Here is a 17171-nt window from a genome sequence, read left to right on the forward strand (position 1 = left end):
ATGATAGAGGTATATAAAATCATGAGTGGTGTGAAGAAAGTGAATAAGGAAAAGTTATTTACTTGGCCCCTAGTTCTTATATCATGGGAACACCAAATGCAATTAATGGGCAGCAGGTTTAAAACAAATAAAAGGAAGTTCTTCTTCACATAGCACCCAGTCAACCTGTGGAACTCCTTGCCTGAGGAGGTTGTGAAGGCTAGGACTATAACAGGGTTTAAAAGAGAACTAGATAAATTCATGGAGGTTAAGTCCATTAATGGTTATTAGCCAGGATGGGTAAGGAATGGTGTCCCTAGCCTCTGTTTGTCAGAGGGTGGAGATGGATGGCAGGAGAGAGATCACTTGATCATTATCCGTTAGGTTCACTCCCTCTGGGGCACCTGGCATTGGCCACTGTCGGCAGACAAGATACTGGGCTGGATGGACCTTTGGTCTGACCCAGTAGGGCCATTCTTATCTTCTTATGTTCCTCCCAGAGCCTGCACTCTGCACTCCAACCCCCTGCCCCAGCCTGGTGAAAGTGAGTGAAGGTGGGGGAGAGCAAGCAACAGCGGGATGTGGGATGGAGTGAGCAGGGGGCAGGGCCTCAGAGAAGGGACAGGACAGGGGCATGGTCTCAGGAAAGGGGCGGGGCAGGGGGTAGGACAAAGGTCTTTGGGTTTGCACAATTAGGCAGTTGGCAACCCTACCAGGCGGGCATATGAAAGCCCTGGCTGTGCCGGAAGAGCACGCCCAGCATCACAGCCAGCAGCTTGCTGGGCACCAGCCAGCACAGGCGCAGAATCTCCCAAATGTCAGGTGGACCAAGTCCGCGCGGGCGTGGCTTGTGCATGCATGGGGGCCCATTGACTATTCTGCCCTGGGGCCCGGAATTGCTGTCGGTGGGCCTGGTGATCAGGGGGCAGATGAGATCATGTCTCTCTTGATGGACAGAGCCCAGCAAAATTAAGAGCCTGATGCATATGCCCAGCTAACAGCTTTACTCCTTTAGGGTCTTTTGCTTTCGGCACTGAAGGAACTTCCTGGGTTCCATCCCTGCTAATGGCTATGTCTGTATGGGACAAGAGTTTATTACAGCTGAGCTGTACTGCAGAGATTTCTGAGCACATTTTGAATCAATAAAGAGCTCTCTGGTCTGGCCACCCCACCTCCTCCTCCTCCCCCCTCCTGTGCATTTGGAGACACAGGAAGGAATAGCTCCAGCTGAAACTCCCCTTCTGAATGTAGAAACATTAAAAAAAAAAAAAAAAAGCACAGTAGCCAAAGTCATGTGTTTTAATTCCCTTCCTTCCTTTTGGGCTTTGGCTCCGTTGTTCCCTCACGCTGGGATGGGTCATCTTCACTGCAGTATGCCGTGGCTTTCCCCCCTTGTTTGTAGTGCAAAGCACTGAAAGCAACACTTAGACAAAGCAAACATCCCAGCCTTGTGGAATTCAGAGCTTTCACCTCCCCGTGCCCAGTGCAACTCTGTCCTGTTTTGGCAGTGACTGAAGGGCAATGCCTGGCTAACAACCAGCGTGAACTGCGCTGACTGTTTAGTTCCTGTGGACTGATCTGCAAATCGCACACACCCACCATTACATTAATTGGGCCCAGCCATCTCCATAGAGAGTCCAGACACTGAATGGGTCCTGGAGACTCAACCGCCTCATGCTCAGGGTTAAGGCATATGTGTGGGAGCTGCATGCAGAGAAGATTTCAGCCTCCAGGGTTCTTAGTCGGCCAGACACCTTTTACCAGACTTAGTTCACAGCTAATGGCCATGTGCCAAGAGTGAGATCAGCCTGAATAAGAAGAAGAGTTCAGGGGCTGCCAGGAGTGTGTGTAGTGCCTGGTTGGGGGGGTAGATAAAGCTGTCGGTCTCTGAGAGTGGAGTACAACAAGACACCGGGCAGAGCTACAGCTGGTCCCCTTGCCTGTGCTCTGTGGGCTGGGTGGGACAGCTGGAGGCAGGTTCTACACTCCTAGCTTGTGGAGGTTCAGGTCAGGAGGCATTTTTTCCTCATGATTGCTCAACCCACAATGCAAATACAAGAACCTGGGGGTGAGCTCACTCTAACCATAACAATACTGTAAACTTCTCTGAGTCTGTCTGTTGTAATGTATGCTGCCTTCTTTCCTGGGCTTGCGGGGGTTGGATCTGACATAACTTGGAGCCTGTACCCATGGATCCTCTCTATGGGGGCTTCTCAGGCTCCAGAGGTGTAAACCAGACACACACAACATTCTCCCTTTTCCCACCCCAAAATCCAGGAAGTGAAGAGTAGCAGGAGCCTTTGACGGTTTCCATGTGTGGAAGGGATGTGAGCACTGGGACCACCTTGAGTAGAAGATTGTTACTGTTCAGGTCCCACTACTCCAGCGGTTACTGGAAATTTAGCCCACTAAGTCATAGTAAATTGAAGGCTGTACAAGTAAAGAGCCTGGTGATGGAATACGGAGTTTTAGCCATGTGTGAGGAAACACTGCTCCATCACCCTGGGACTCCAGGGACTGGCATCTTTTACAAGCTTAGCTATCTGACAGGTTTGGCTAGAGATTGTCCTTGGGCAGAGACAGGAGTGCCAAGCCCAAGGCGTGACAGAGACTTTGTGTGAGAAGAACAGACTGTCTAATAAACCTCTTGGAAAGGAGTGGCAGGTTACAGAAATCCCACTGTGATTCCACCAAAATTAACCCCACATCTGTCTAGGCATGCTATGCATAGAGCGTCCTCTGCGATAAGTACGAGGAATCCATTATTTTTGTCACTGTATTTCCTGTATAAATGGCTCAGTGTTCCTCATCCTATCTTTACCTATCTCTTGGTGCATTAACTTAGATTATAGTCATAAGTGTTAGAAATATTAATATACCTCACTTGTGACTGATTATTCACTAATAATTATAAGAGTTTAGCTACTCTTCCATAAAATATAGAGAGATGAGGGGGTCAGCACTCCCCCATGAGTAATTTGCAGAGGTTCAGTGGAAGTATGTATTTAAACTACCCTCTAAGGCAGGGGAGGGCAAACTAGAGCCCGCGGGCCAGATCCGGCCCATCAGGGCTTTCAATCTGGGCCACAAGATTGCCAGCTCCTGGTGCAGCGGGCCTAAAGCGGCACCTGGGGGACGAAGTGGGGGGGCAGAGGGCTCCGTGTGCTGCCCTCGCCTGCAGGCACCGCCCCCCACAGCTCCTATTGGACAGGAACAGGGAACCATGGCCAATGGGAGCTTCGGGGATGGTATCAGCCAGTGAGGGCAGTGCGCAATGGAGACACCTGCCCCACGAGAAGCCACTGTCAGACATGCTGGCCGCTTCCGGGAGTGGCATGGGGCCAGGGCAGGGAACCTGCCTTAGCCCTGCTGTGTGCCACTGCCCCCTCGGAGCCGCTCAAGGTAAGCCGCACTGGGCTGGAGCCCACACCCCGAAACCCTTCTGTACCCCAACCCCCTGCCGCACTCCACACCCTCTCCTGTACCTCAACCCCCTGCCCTGAGCCCTCAACCCCCTGCCACACCCCTCCTGCACCCCAACCCCCTGCCCTGAGCCCCCTGCTGCACACTGCACCCCAATCCCTTGCCCTGAGTCCCTTCCTGAAACCCTCACCCTTTCCTGCTCACTGCACCCCCTCCCACATCCCCTCACGCATCCCAACCCCTTGCCCCAGCCCTACATTTATGGCCCTGCATACAATTTCCCCATCCAGATGTGGCCCTCAGGCCAAAAAGTTTACCCACCCCTGTTCTAAAGAAATGCAAATATGTCGTCACAGCTGGTATTGGCTAGAAGGAAGCAGCTGTGATAATCCAATGGTAATTATCTGCCATGGGATCTCAAGAAGCCTGGACTGGGAGCATTTATTGGGTAAACAAAGATGCAGACAGAGGGGTATTGGGTGGGGCAGTGCTGGTACTTGGCAATGGTAGTCAGGAAGCCCCACTGTTGCAGTAGCATGTGACTTCTGACTGACTTGATCCTATCATCCTAAATGTCTTCACTCTGTACACCAGGGATAAGAGTGAGGGCCCGCTACCCACCAGCCTGGCACATGCCTCTGTAATGCTAATGGCTCAATGTGAATGTGAAGGCTGCTAGTGCCTTTGTGATTTTGAGCCCAAGGTTGTAAGAAATTGCATCTGTGTGCAAGAGACTCAGACCAAGAAGACACACAAGGTAGGATTACTGTTAGCAGAGAGAAAAGGAGTACTTGTGGCACCTTAGAGACTAACCAATTTATTTGAGCATGCTATTACCAGCAGGACAGTGGGGTGGGAGGAGGTATTGTTTCATATTCTCTGTGTGTATATAAAGTCTGCTGCAGTTTCCACGGTATGCATCCGATGAAGTGAGCTGTAGCTCACGAAAGCTCATGCTCAAATAAATTGGTTAGTCTCTAAGGTGCCACAAGTACTCCTTTTCTTTTTGCGAATACAGACTAACACGGCTGTTACTCTGAAATCTGTTAGCAGAGAGTGAAGTTACTGTGACAGAGAGGCCCTTTGCAAAGAAAAGGGGACCCTCTGTCAAACAACTCATCTGAGGTCTGACAAACTCACTACACCAAATGCATGTCTTGTAGCGTATTTATCCATAAGGGGTAACATGTAAGGTATCTACAGAGAGCTCACAATGTAGCGAGACTCATTGTGAGACGTATGTATGAATAATATTTAAGGAATAATGTAACTATATTGAAAGTATGCTTTATGATCTTGGAGTAAAAATGAGATCATGGGATAATTCCAGCAGGAGGGAGTTGCCACCCCTTCCTTGTTAGCCAATGATATAATACAAGGCTTAATTGTCTAGCATTGCTGCATCCCAAAACTAACCATGGAAAACCATCAGAGACAACTGCAAACAACGGAAACCACTTGGAGGTAAAAAAGGAACATTACAACAACAGGTTTCAGAATAGCAGCCGTGTTAGTCTGTATTCGCAAAAAGAAAAGGAGGACTTGTGGCACCTTAGAGACTAACCAATTTATCTGAGCATAAGCTTTCGTGAGCTACAGCTCACTTCATCAGATGATCCGATGAAGTGAGCTGTAGCTCACGAAAGCTTATGCTCAAATAAATCTGTTAGTTTCTAAGGTGCCACAAGTACTCCTTTTCTTATTACAACAGACAGGGGATCGCCCTGTCTATGAATAGAGACAAAACATTTTTCAGGATAACAGAAGTCCGGGAGAAGTGCAACTTGTGGAACGGACATGTTTTTTGTGAAAATCTGGATTCTGGTTTCTGTGAAGCTCTGCAACAGACTGAACTTTGCAGGGGAAACCTACTTTATTAGAGAGGAAAGGTAACTATTAATAAGTGTAGGCCCTAGTTTGCATTTTCTGATTTTTGTTTTGTAGTGTAACCATTTGTTTTTGCCACTCTCTGCTGTTTTTAGTTGAATCTCTATTCTTTCTTGCAGTAAAAGAAGAGGAGGGTTATTTAAGTGCTGTACATTTTACAGGGACAGAGCTTTAAGGTAAAACTGGTAAACTGGGCACACTGATCCTTTGGGGGCAGAGGATCTGGGATTTCTGTGAGTACTGGTGTCAGGGGCTGAACATCACAGGGAAATGCTTCAAGGGTCTCAGGGACTGGAGTGCACCCACTGTTAACCTGCAAGGCATGGACAGGGCTGGCATAGTCCAGAAAAGAGTGCCTGAAAGGCTGGTAGTGTTAGGCAGCTGACACCCAGCTACCACCAGAAGGACTCCCTCACGTTGCAGGCAAGAGGTAACAAGGTGACTCTCAGTCCTGGGAGTCTGCGATGTATTCGTTTCATGGTCATTCTTTCAGCCTATAGATTGGAACAGTGGCTGTTGCTCCTTGTGTACTCTACATGCACCCTATTGGCCACCGCACCCCTCCATAACCCCAGCCCCACAGAGCATTTAATTAAGGTGCCTGGTGTGAACCCTCTGCACTTGGTTCAAACAAAGCACCTTAATTAGTCACTGAGAATGACTGTTGCTGCAAATACTGCTCCCTTGTGAATTCACTAAGCCCTTTTAAAATATTGGCCGATGGGTCCATACACAAGTTTGAGCATTCTGACTCCTGGTGTATGTAACCTTTTGATTTACCCCCAATACTCACTGCACCTAGCACGTATGCTCCTGAACATACTGGCATGCGGCAGACCAGGAGTTGCAAGGTGGGATGCACTGTGGCAAATGGGATAATTCCAAGGACTTTCCATCCCATGCTAGGGTCAAAAACCAATCAATCAACCAAGCCCAGGATGCAGCTGATCAAGTGAAGATAGTCCACTCACTTGTAGCCTCCATGTGACACACTTTATAGTCACAGTGGTGAACTGCATTATGATATCTAATGTTTTACTCTTCTTCCCCCAGGGGGGCTTTCCATCAGAAGCATCTAGCAGACATGCTTATTACTTAGAGTACAGTGACTAATTTTTTTGATAAGGCATTACATTTTCCAGGTTTTAATTTGTCTGAGTGAGTGAGAGGAATGGATGAGTTACTCACAACACAGTAACCCCATCATAGGAAAACACGCATCTAATTTTGTGACTTCGCCCTATCTGATTTTTGTTATATTTTTCAAACTTTTTTTCTAGGGAGGCGCCATTTATGTCTATACACAGATGAGAGATACCGTGCTGTGTATGCTCCAGTGTTGTGATACCATGGTGACTTCCTTTTGAAAAAAATTGTAAAGAATGAATAAGCATCCTCTATGCAATGGCCATTGTTTCCTTTCTTCTGCCACAATGAGTCACTACATCCCATTTGATGGGTTTTTTTAGCCAAATACCATAGCTGAGTAATGTTCGATCTGATGTTGCTGAACTAAATACAATTGTCGCCAGAACTGTAAGAATTGTGGAATAATAATAATAATTAATAATAAAAGCACCTCTCCTGAAAAATTAAACCCTAAAGGGGAGATATTTGGTGCTTTTGAGAACCTAATGAATTATATATTTTACATTGTAATGAACGGCTACAGTGTGTGTGTGTGTGTGTATCACAGTCCTGTACTGGATAAAATTAGAACGATTCAACAATACACTCCATACTGTGAGCAAATAAGAGAGATGCTCCTTAAGTTTAAGAGGTAGGATCTTGTGGTTTTGGTGTTCTCTATCCCTGCTGTAACGGTGACTTTCTAGATGGTCATGACGTGCAGCGTCATCATAACTGTGACGCCATAGGTGGCCAGAGGTTTGTCACAATGTAAGTAGGGTTTCTGATTTTCAGGACTCTTACAGAAATTGTGCCTTACTTATTATTAGTAGGAAGTCACTCTGATTGCCACCACGTATCACAGCTTCCTTTCTTAAATGAACCAAAACCCAGTTTCCTCATTAGTGCAAAAATTGTAACCATAACTTGAAAACCGCAGCAGTAGGATCTGAAATGAACAATGTAGGGTGTCTTGCCTCCACATCGTTCTGATGAAAAGCAACCTTTAATGCTTTTGGCCTTTAATTGCTTGCCAATTCCAACTGAAAAAACAATAGTGAAAACACAACTGCAAATATTGGGAACGTTCGTCCCTTTGTTTGTATTTTGTACTAAACAATTATTCTTGGAGTTTTCCCTTCAGTTAGTTGCATTTATCACTTTAAACTGAAATCAAAAAAGTGTTCTCTATAGATAAGTGTATTACAGCTGAGTAAAGCAGTGGGGTGGGAACCAGTGGGAAAGATGTTCCTGCACTTTTGACCTCACATACACTGGACTTGTGCGGTCACGCCAGACGGAGGGCGCCTTTTATACAGAAACATGCTGGGGGCTGGGAGGGGAAGGAATCACACCTGTCAGGGCAGAGTTCCTGCACACACACACACACACAAAAAAATATCAAGATACATTACACCCCATAGCCGCATCATCTACTCCCTCATTAATCAGTTTCTTTCTCCTGCAGCATTGCCCGTATCCACATTCTTCCCCCGCTGCCAGCACCTGCCTGACACTACAAGCCAGTGCAGTACTGCAGTCTGGCCTAGAGGCTCTCCTCTGGTGAGTTCAGCCCTAGCAGTGCTAACTGCCTGGGGTGGGAGCACAGAGGGGCTGGAGTAGATTACTGACATTTTTCACTGCAGGATTTAGATCCCTCCTTGGAATAGCCACTCCCTACACTTTCACCTTGCTCCGTGGTTCACCTTGAACTTTTTACTCCTGGAACCGGTTGGACCTGTAGTTGCATAAGCTCAGTGGCAGGCAGCTCAGGAATGAGCCAGTAATAGACATATCTATCAGGAGGGATGGATATACATTCCCTTCTGTTAGTTTTAGCTTAATACCAGCTTGTTCAGAGATATGGTATATGTGCTCGTGGCTTTGTTTTCTCTGTACTGCACCTTTTAAATTTCTCAGGAGCCTACCTGTGTGCAGGGCCAGCTGCCATTCTGAGATTTGACTTTTGTTCTTTCTTGTTTTGTTGTTCTCCTTTAACTTAAAATTAGTCAGTCATTCAGACTGAAGAAAATCTGACAATTCCAAACAAGTGACCAAAGGAAAGAGAGGCCAAGATCTTTAAAAAGAGATACTGTCCAGCCATCGATGGTCTAACCACAGGCAGACCGTGGATCAGGCTGTTTTAAATCAATCTGTATTTCCTCTGAAGCACAAAGGACATGCCAGTCATGGCAGACTGCACAGTGTGCTTGAGGGATGAGACCACAACATTTAGTGATTTGATTGACTGAAGCAGAGGCAGCAAGGGATGATGTAACAGGAAACAAGAGTGGAGAAGGAGGAGCAGAGTTGTTAAGGGCCTAGAAGGTGAGGACAAGAAGCTTGAACTTTATGCAGTTCAACAGGGAGCCAGAGGAGGGTCTCAGATGTACGTGTGTGAGAGTGACGTGATCATCACAACAGACAAGAAAGGTGATCTTGGCAGCATGGAGGTGATGCAGGTGTTAGGGCAGCCAAACAGAAGGAATTAAAGCTTTTCAGTGCAAGGATCATCTTTTTGTTCTGTGTTTCTACAGTGCTGAGCACAATGGGATCCTAGTCAATAACTGGGGCTCCTAGGTGCTAAGGCAATACACATAATAAATAACACAGCAGTCGTGACTGGAGTTGCGATGCTGGATGAGAGTGTTGACTGGACAGAAAGAAAAGGATGGATTTTAGACATATTGTGGAGGAAGAAATGTCAAGATGAGGTCATACTAGGCCACCACACCCCTGAGCCCCAAACTGATAGTGTTTTAAAAATCAAAATGGGTCAATACACCAGAAGGTCCATCATGAGGTGGTTCCCAAGGGAATGCTCAGAAATGCTCCTTTACCCAATGAAACTGCATATAACATTTCCTTCCTCACTGATTTTTTTTTTTTTAAACTGCCGGACTAGTGCACTCTGCACAGTTGTTTGTTAATTTAAAAAAAAACCAAAACACCCACTGCACATTGCAGAGAGGATGAGAGAACAAACCACACACGACAGCTATTAGTCACATCACTTAAGGCACTACTGAAAGATGCTCAGCCGCTACAGTGATGAAGGTGGTATTAGAACCTATACAGAATAGAAAATTAACCGTAGTATGTGATACAGCAGGGCCAGATGGCAGCAGGATAGTCATCGATGCGAAGTATAAGGGCCCCAGGATGATCAGAGCCTGTGGACTGAGGAGAGGTTACTACAGGTTAATTAGAGCACCTGGAGCCAATTAAGGACCTGCCAGAGACCTAATAAAAACCCCTGCTTCAGTGAGAAGGGAGGAGAAGAGCTGATTGTAGTTTAGAGGAGCACTGTTATGACCAGAGTAGCAGGGGAGGGAAACATTGCTGGAGCAGAGGGACTGCCCAGTGGGAGAGAGGGTAAGAAGCCCGAGAAGCTGAAGGGGCAGAATGGGAGGTAGCCTAGGGGAAAGAACTATAGCTCCAAGTGCTCAGCTGCTCTCCATAGGGCCCCTGGGTTGGGACCTGGAGTAGAGGGCAGGCCTGGGTCCCTTCCCCACTCCCCTTCCCTCCCCCACCAGGGCACTAGCAGAGCTGTCAACAATAGAGGCAGCACCCTCACCCATCACATGAAGGAGAAACACAGGACCCCACCAGAATAGCATTTGCCACTTGTCACAAATATTATTATTAATTCAGACAGTGATGCTGCATACAATGGACAAAGAAAACAGAATCCAATCTGGAGGAGCTTTCAGCGAAGGTCAGATAAAACATGGTCATCAACAATACAAGGGGAGATGGCAAAAGGCAAAGGGGTGGAAACTGGAGAGAGAACTAAACAGTTATTTAAGAGTCTAACATGAAACGCTAACGGTGTGGAACTTGGACAGCATGTTAAGATACCACAACTGAAAATCAAACAGGTGATCTCTGTCTTACCCAAGGCTCCTTGGCAGATATCTGTGCGGGTGGCACCTCCAACAATAAACTGGGGATTAGAACACAGCTCCTGGAATGAAATACATAAAGTACTTAATAAATAGACAGACATGGGATAGGCAGTGTACTTAAGATGCCGGAGATCCCAAGTCTGTTCCTTACTGATCATCTTAGTTTCTGTACATTTGCAGCCATGGTGTGTTACGATTAAGGCTGTGTGTTGGTCACAGAAGTCACTTTCTGTGACTTCTGCAGTGGCCAGCAGCAGTTTGGGGGTGTGGGTGGGGGTTCAGAGCTGGGGCAGGGGTTTGGGGTGCATGGTGGTGCTTTCCTTGGGGGGGGGGCAGGTGGGAGGCTCCTACCATCATGTCCCTGCAGCTCCTAGGCGAAGTGGCCAGGAGGGCTCCCTGCAGGCACCACCCCCACGGTTAACAGCCAACGGGAGCTGCAGAAATGGCACTGTGACAGGACCAGAGCACGGAGCTCCCCTGGTCGCCCCTCCCCCTAGGAGCTGCAGAAACATGCCAGTCAGAGCTGTGTAGGGAGGCTACCAGTCCTGCCAACACCCCCCTCCCCCCCCCGCCCCAGCACTGGTCCCGGGCCGTGCACCGCCTCCCACCCAGCACCCACGGCCCGCCCCTACAGAGTGCCCGCAGTCCCTGGCCCAAGTTTTAGTTAGGGGTATTTTTAGTAAAAGTCATGGACAGGTCACAGGCCATGAATTTTCATTTACTGCCCATAACCTATCCATGACTTTTATTAAAAATACCTGTGACTAAAACGTAGCCCTAGTTATGATTGCCCCCTCCATTGCAAAGCATATCAAAACCCTTACATAAAGAGGATACCGTCGTGTCAAGAATGGAGAAGGGCAGGGGGCGGCTGGTGTACCAACACAGCCAGGGCTGGCTCTAGGATTTTTGCTGCCCCAAACAAAAAAATTTTGGGCTGCCCCCCATCCCAGCCCTGGGTTCCCCCCCACCAGTGCCCTCCCTGCACTGCACCCCCCTGCCGCCCCAAACTTGGGCTCTCACCCCCCACACCCGCAGCCCCCTGCTGCCCTAGTCCTGGGCTCTCACCCCTCCAGCTCACCCGCAGCCCCCTACTGCCCCAGCCCTGGGCTCTCACCCCCCCACCCCACCCCACCCCACCCGCACCCCCTGCCACCCCAGCCCTGGGTCACTGGTAACTCACTCCCAGGGCGGGTGGTCAGCATCCCATTCACGACATTGGCAGGGGCAGAGGCTGCATCCACTCGACTCCTTCCTGGCACCCAGGGGACCCTGACTCCGCCCACTCACCTCTCGCCTCCAGCCCGTCCGGGTCAGGGTCAGGATAAGCAGCGGGGCTCCCGGGCTATGCCTCAGCCCAGGGTCCCTCCAGCCAGGGCTTCTGCCTCCAGGACCGGCCAGGAATCGGGAGGGCAGAGCCAGGTGGATCGCCCCAGCAGGGCACTGAGGAGCCGGGGCAGGGCAGCCCCAGAGGGAGCAGCCAGCGGGGAGCAGAGCCCCAGAGAGCGGGCTGCAGGCCCCGCATGGCAGCGCCTTGGGCACCGGTCCCCTCTATGGCCCCACTGCTGCTCCTGGCCGCCCTGCTGCGGCCCCTGGGCGGCTCAGGCCACTTCGCCCAGCCCCGGCTGCGGCGCTGGGGGACGGCCGCCCTGCGTCACTTCATAGATATTTAGGTCAAAAGGGACCATTATGATCATCTAGTCTGACCTCCTGCACAACACAGGCCACAGAATTTCACCCACCACTCCTGCGAAAAACCTCTTACCCCAGCCCAAGTGTCCCACCCTCCACATGTCGGAGCCCGCCGGCGGCGCAAACCATAGCAGTCCCAGGGCAACCCCCACGCCGCTGCTGCTGGACCCCAGTCCCGGGGCCAGCTTTGGCCACTCGCTGTGGCTCTTCCACCTGGTCTTCGGCAGCAGCTTGGGGGCTGGGACAGCATCTACCTGGGTGAGCGCTGGCAGGGCCGGCCCCGAAGTGGGGGGGGGGAAAAAAAAAGGATGGCCTGAATGCCGCCCCTACAAATGTGTCGCCCCAAGCACCTGCTTGCTTTGCTGGTGCCTAGAGCCGGCCCTGGTAACACAGCACAACAATGGGGAAGGGAAATCATGGCCAAGGAAAACCAGGGCAAATATCTGTTTTTACAACAGGCACAATTTCAGGCCTATACATACAAGATTTTAATGCCTAATCTTTGAAGGACCCTGAGACAATTAATTGCGAGGAACCCATATCTGCTTTGGAAGGATTAACAGCTGAGAGGACTCTGCTGGGATCTGAATGGGTGCTTGGAAATTGCATAGTAAGCACGAGCTCCTTTAAGTTGCCGGGGATGAAGGCTGAGTGGCACATTGTATAGAACAGCCTCCATGTCTCAGACAACTCATCCCTGTGCTAAGAAAAGCAGCTTTCTGCAGTGACCGATCGCAATGGTACCCAAAGCTAACATGCTTGTCTGCAGAGGCTGGTGTAGGCTCTAAGGCAAAACATAAGCAGAGAAAACTTTGTACAGTGTTGGCCACCCCACAGTGGGTTCCCTGAGTAAACAGAGGCTTGGAGACCAGCCCCTTCATAAAATAGCATATTGATTGGGCTCTAGTTGTTTGGCTCTTACCCCTGAAGGATTTTTCCATTTGTTCTTGGACCTGTTTCAATGCTCCTTGGGAGCACTTTGAGCCAAATTCTTCCCTAATGAGTTCCTAATACACCAAGGATGAATGTGGCCCTGTGCAAAGAAGCTTTATTCAGCTGTACCTCTACAAAAGATAGGCACTAAACAAAGTGGTAAGGGATGCTAGACAGCTGGCAGGAAAATATAACCTCCCTGTAACAGTCAGAGTAGAGGAAAGGGTATATGGAGAGGGCAGGGGGAAGGGGTGTGTAAATAGGGACATTAAAGTGGGAAAGACTATCACAGAGATTTGGAAAATGAAGAATGAAGCAGGCAACATTAGTAGGATGAAGAGAAGGAAAAGAAATAGGTAGTGATGGGGACAGAATCCATTGTAACAACTCCAAAACTTGACAGGTATAGTTCACAAAAGACCTGTGTAGCTGCAGGGTGTGGATCTCAGGGTGGGGATGGTGTGAGAGTTGGGACATGGATTAAATCAGCAGGGTTTGTTCATATCAAACAGGTGTAAACAGGCATGAGTTATATAGATTGGAAATGCCAACAAATGAGTCAACTAACAGCTAAGAACAGCCCACTGGCTATTACATGTTAAAAAAAGCCCTCTTCAACTGAAAGCATAGTGGGAGGGCAATGGAATGTGAATGCGGATTCTTGTGTGTCTTGCCCTTCATGGAGTTTGGCACTGAAAACCAGCCATGGCTCTGGCTGGCTTCAAATACTGGCTCCTGTCTTAAAAGTAAAAGATTTCCTGTATTGAACTCAAGATAAACAAGATATCTGGCATAATTATAAAATTGATGTGAGAGGAAGATCTGGGCCCAAGTTTGTATCAATATAGCTCCCCTGACTCCCATGGAGTTACTCCGACCTTACACCAGGTGACTCTGGCCCTTGAACTGGACTGAATCTCTTTGAAGTTCAAACAGAGTTTCACTTAACCTTCCTGTTCATTTTTGTGCCTCAGCATTTCAAGCCCAGATATTTCCACAGTTCCCACAAACCTTCCAGCTAGTTTTATAGACCAAAGAGTTTTGAATAAATCCAAACCGAACTGCTGGAACTTTTTAGGTTTGCCTGGTATACATCACTGAGCCATTAACTGCCTGCATCTGCACCCTCATATCTTGGCTGTGTGACAGCACCAGGCAGCTTGGAGGTGCATCCCTTGCCCATTAGCAGGAACCAGTAATGCGCATTCTTCTCTATGGGATGGGGAAAAGGTTTTCGATCAATAGACAGGCTTTCACTGCTGTGTGTGCTGAGCTTGGAAAGAGTGCATTCATCCTCCCTGGCTAAACAGCTGTCAGGTAGCGCTGCTTTGCCAGGGACCTTCAATCTATGTGTCTTCCCCCTCTCCCTTTAAGGAGAGACAGTTTCTATAACCTAGTCAGGTGTAATTTAATCTCTCTTCCTGCTAGAGATGGGCTCAAGCCAATAGATCCTGATCTGAATCCCCAACCACTTTGGGGTAGTAACATCCCAGGAACTGGGTTTGCCTCATTAGTAAAGAGAAGGACCTAATGCAAAATTCAGAGCAGACCCCTCCCCCACCTTGCCCCTAAAAATTCAGAGGTTGGAGGTTAAGATCAGGGGGTTGAGCTCATCTGCAGTTCTCATGCTGTCATGATGCACTGAAAAGTCCAGCTCAGTTTTTTATAGACAGTATCTTTTGACTCTTTCATTTAGAAATATCTTCCTCCCCCCAGAACTTCCCCTGCATGGGGGTGGAAGGGGGAACCCCCCCCCCCAGGGGAAGCTCACCCTGATCACTGCACTCCCCGCACCAGCCAAGCCAGCACAGCTATTCCTGACAACGGCATGGCTTTGCCCTGCCCTTTACGTTGACCCCCTTCTCTCGCCCTCCTCCCTGCTGCCCAGGGGGCCCATCACGCAGGTATCCTACCGTTGGTCTCCTCCACCTGATGCCCTGAGTTTTGTGTGAGTTTGGTCCCAGTTCTTTGTACCCCAGAGAGGATGCAATCGCAGGGAAGGATGGATCCTGGAAGAGTTTCCCAGCCTGAAGGCACTCGTTCCTCAGCCTCTCAAAGTCCTGACTGAGGTACTTAAACGCCTTTGCGTTGGAGCCTAAGCCCCTGGCTGTTTCTCTCTCCTTAGCTAATTTAGCTGCAATCCCAGACATGTTTGCCTTCTCCCGCTGCTGCTGGTGTTTTGCTGCCGTCTGCTCTCCTGTGGGTAACATAAAAATGCAAACCTTCCAGCTGAGCAGAGACGTAGGAAACCTGAAGTAAACAGCAGCAGCGGTATTGGGAGCCAGAACCGCTGGTGAATCATCGGGGGTGGGGGGGAATCTGCAGCAAAAGCTGGGTGTGGCTCGTGCTTAAAGCTTTTAGCTTCCCCCTAGTGTCCCTCTGAGGGTATTTACTAGAGGGCAGTGATGCACGGTGCCGGGGTGTTACCATCTGTCAGCTAGTGTTACTGACAGTTACATCTTGCCTCTTTGGTAAGGTGCAATCCTCCTTACTGGGATGTGCCTTTCCAGTGCCTGTTATCCCCCTTAAGCAGATGTCCTTTTCTTTGTTTTTTTGAACAGCTTCCTCCCTCCATCAGAAGTCTTCAAAAACTGGCCCTCAACATGGGAACAGGATCTGGGACCTTTTTGTTCCAAAGCACAGAACTCTGCCAGTTGAACTAAAGGAGTGACCTCTTAGCTGGTAGGATTCAGCTCTTAACCGCTGCATGGATCAGCCATTTGAAGGGGACATGATCAACCTAGCCACTGTGTTATACACTCTGACTGTCAGGGTAGCTTATTCTGAGTATCTGAGGTCCGCAGGAGTAAAAATCCCATACCCATCACTTTCTCGTGATCTCTGGCCTGGGTTGTCAGCAGGAATAAAACTCAAACCTTTGGGCACCAAAGCCCAGGCCTCTACCCTGTAAACTAAATGGGATAACTGTACAGCCTGTACTGAATGTAAAACTTCTCTTTACTGCATTTCCTCTTTAGTTCCTCCACTCCAAAACTGGCTGTATTTGACAGTAATGGGTGATGCAATGCTTATATTTTGTAACATGCTTTGGGATCCTCTGGAATTTAAGGCTCTGGAGGATTAGTATCACCTTTCCCTTTGACGAGCTACATTTTGAGGGGATCCTTAAATCCTGAAACATTTTCTATTGATGCTGTACAAAATACCTAGGAAAAGGAGAAAACTGAACATTAGCTGTACACATGGCTGGCATGGTCCTTTCCCCCATTTGCATTGTTCTGTTGTCTTTCCTGGAGTTCCAGGTAGCAAGAAATATCTACAATTCCTCTGTTATTGTTAATTATTTATATTATAGTATCACCTCGAGATTCCAGCAGATGCCCCATTGAGCTAGGCACTGTACAAGTGCAGAATAAGAGACCAGTGCTTGCCCTACAATCTAAACCAGGGGTTCTCACAGCACATTTTTTGATGGCCTCAGAGTGCAACCACCAGCTCTTGCTGGTGGCCGCTCTGACAATTTTTCCTAAAATACTCAATTAACTTTAGGAAAAACAAATGAATATGCACATATCCATGTCCAAATCATTGTAATTTATTTATGTAGGGTTTTTTTTGCAGACTCAATAATAAAAATAATGTACAGTTGTCGCTATTCCTACTGGACCTAAACAGAATAGAAACACTAATAAGGTGCTTCGCATGTTCTTGACTTCTTTCTTTTTCTTTTTCTGGTTGCTTTTTTTTTTAGACTTGCTAGCTACTAAGTCTGCTGTGAAAAGTGATATTAACAAACACACAAATATCACTTTCCACAGCAGACTTACACAACCCTGGGAATCCTGGGGACAAATTGAGCCCTGGATGGGGAGGTGGGTACAGAGGCAGCGGGAGCCAGGGGCAGTGGGGGCTAGAGGTGATGTGCTCGGGGAATGGAGCCCAAAGCCCTGGAACCTGCCAGGGATGAAGCCTGACCCCACCATCCCTGGGAAGGTGGGGAACTCACTGGCTACTCCAGCTTTTGTGTCTCCAGAGCGGGGCCACTGCTTTGCCCCCCATAACCACCCAGAAGGCTGTGGCCGCAAGAAAAGCCGCTGGTGGCTGCATTTGAGAAACACTGGTCTAAACAGAGAAAGGAAGTATTATTACGCCCACTTTATAGATGGAGGCACAGGGAAAGTAAGTAATTTACCCAAGATTACACACGAAGTCTGTGGCAGAGCCAGGAATTGAACCCAGCTCACCTGAATCCCAGTACAG

At 48.6% G+C, this 17171-nt stretch overlaps 1 protein-coding gene across 1 annotated transcript in view; it reads right to left on the minus strand.

Annotated features, from left to right (window-relative positions):
• The window catches only part of CAPN2 (calpain 2), a 56321-nt gene extending 41177 nt beyond the window's left edge, over positions 1 to 15144 (minus strand). Inside the window, exons 1-2 of the mRNA XM_077813705.1 lie at positions 14864 to 15144; positions 10315 to 10384 (exon numbers count right to left, since the gene is read on the minus strand). Of these exons, the coding sequence (XP_077669831.1) occupies positions 10315 to 10384; positions 14864 to 15100 (307 nt within the window). The 5' untranslated portion in view covers positions 15101 to 15144. The remainder of the gene's footprint in view (positions 1 to 10314; positions 10385 to 14863) is intronic.
• Positions 15145 to 17171: the final 2027 nt, after the last annotated feature.

This window comes from Eretmochelys imbricata, chromosome 3 (genome assembly GCF_965152235.1).
Source record: "Eretmochelys imbricata isolate rEreImb1 chromosome 3, rEreImb1.hap1, whole genome shotgun sequence".
In the NCBI taxonomy this organism is placed as follows: Eukaryota; Metazoa; Chordata; order Testudines; family Cheloniidae; genus Eretmochelys; species Eretmochelys imbricata.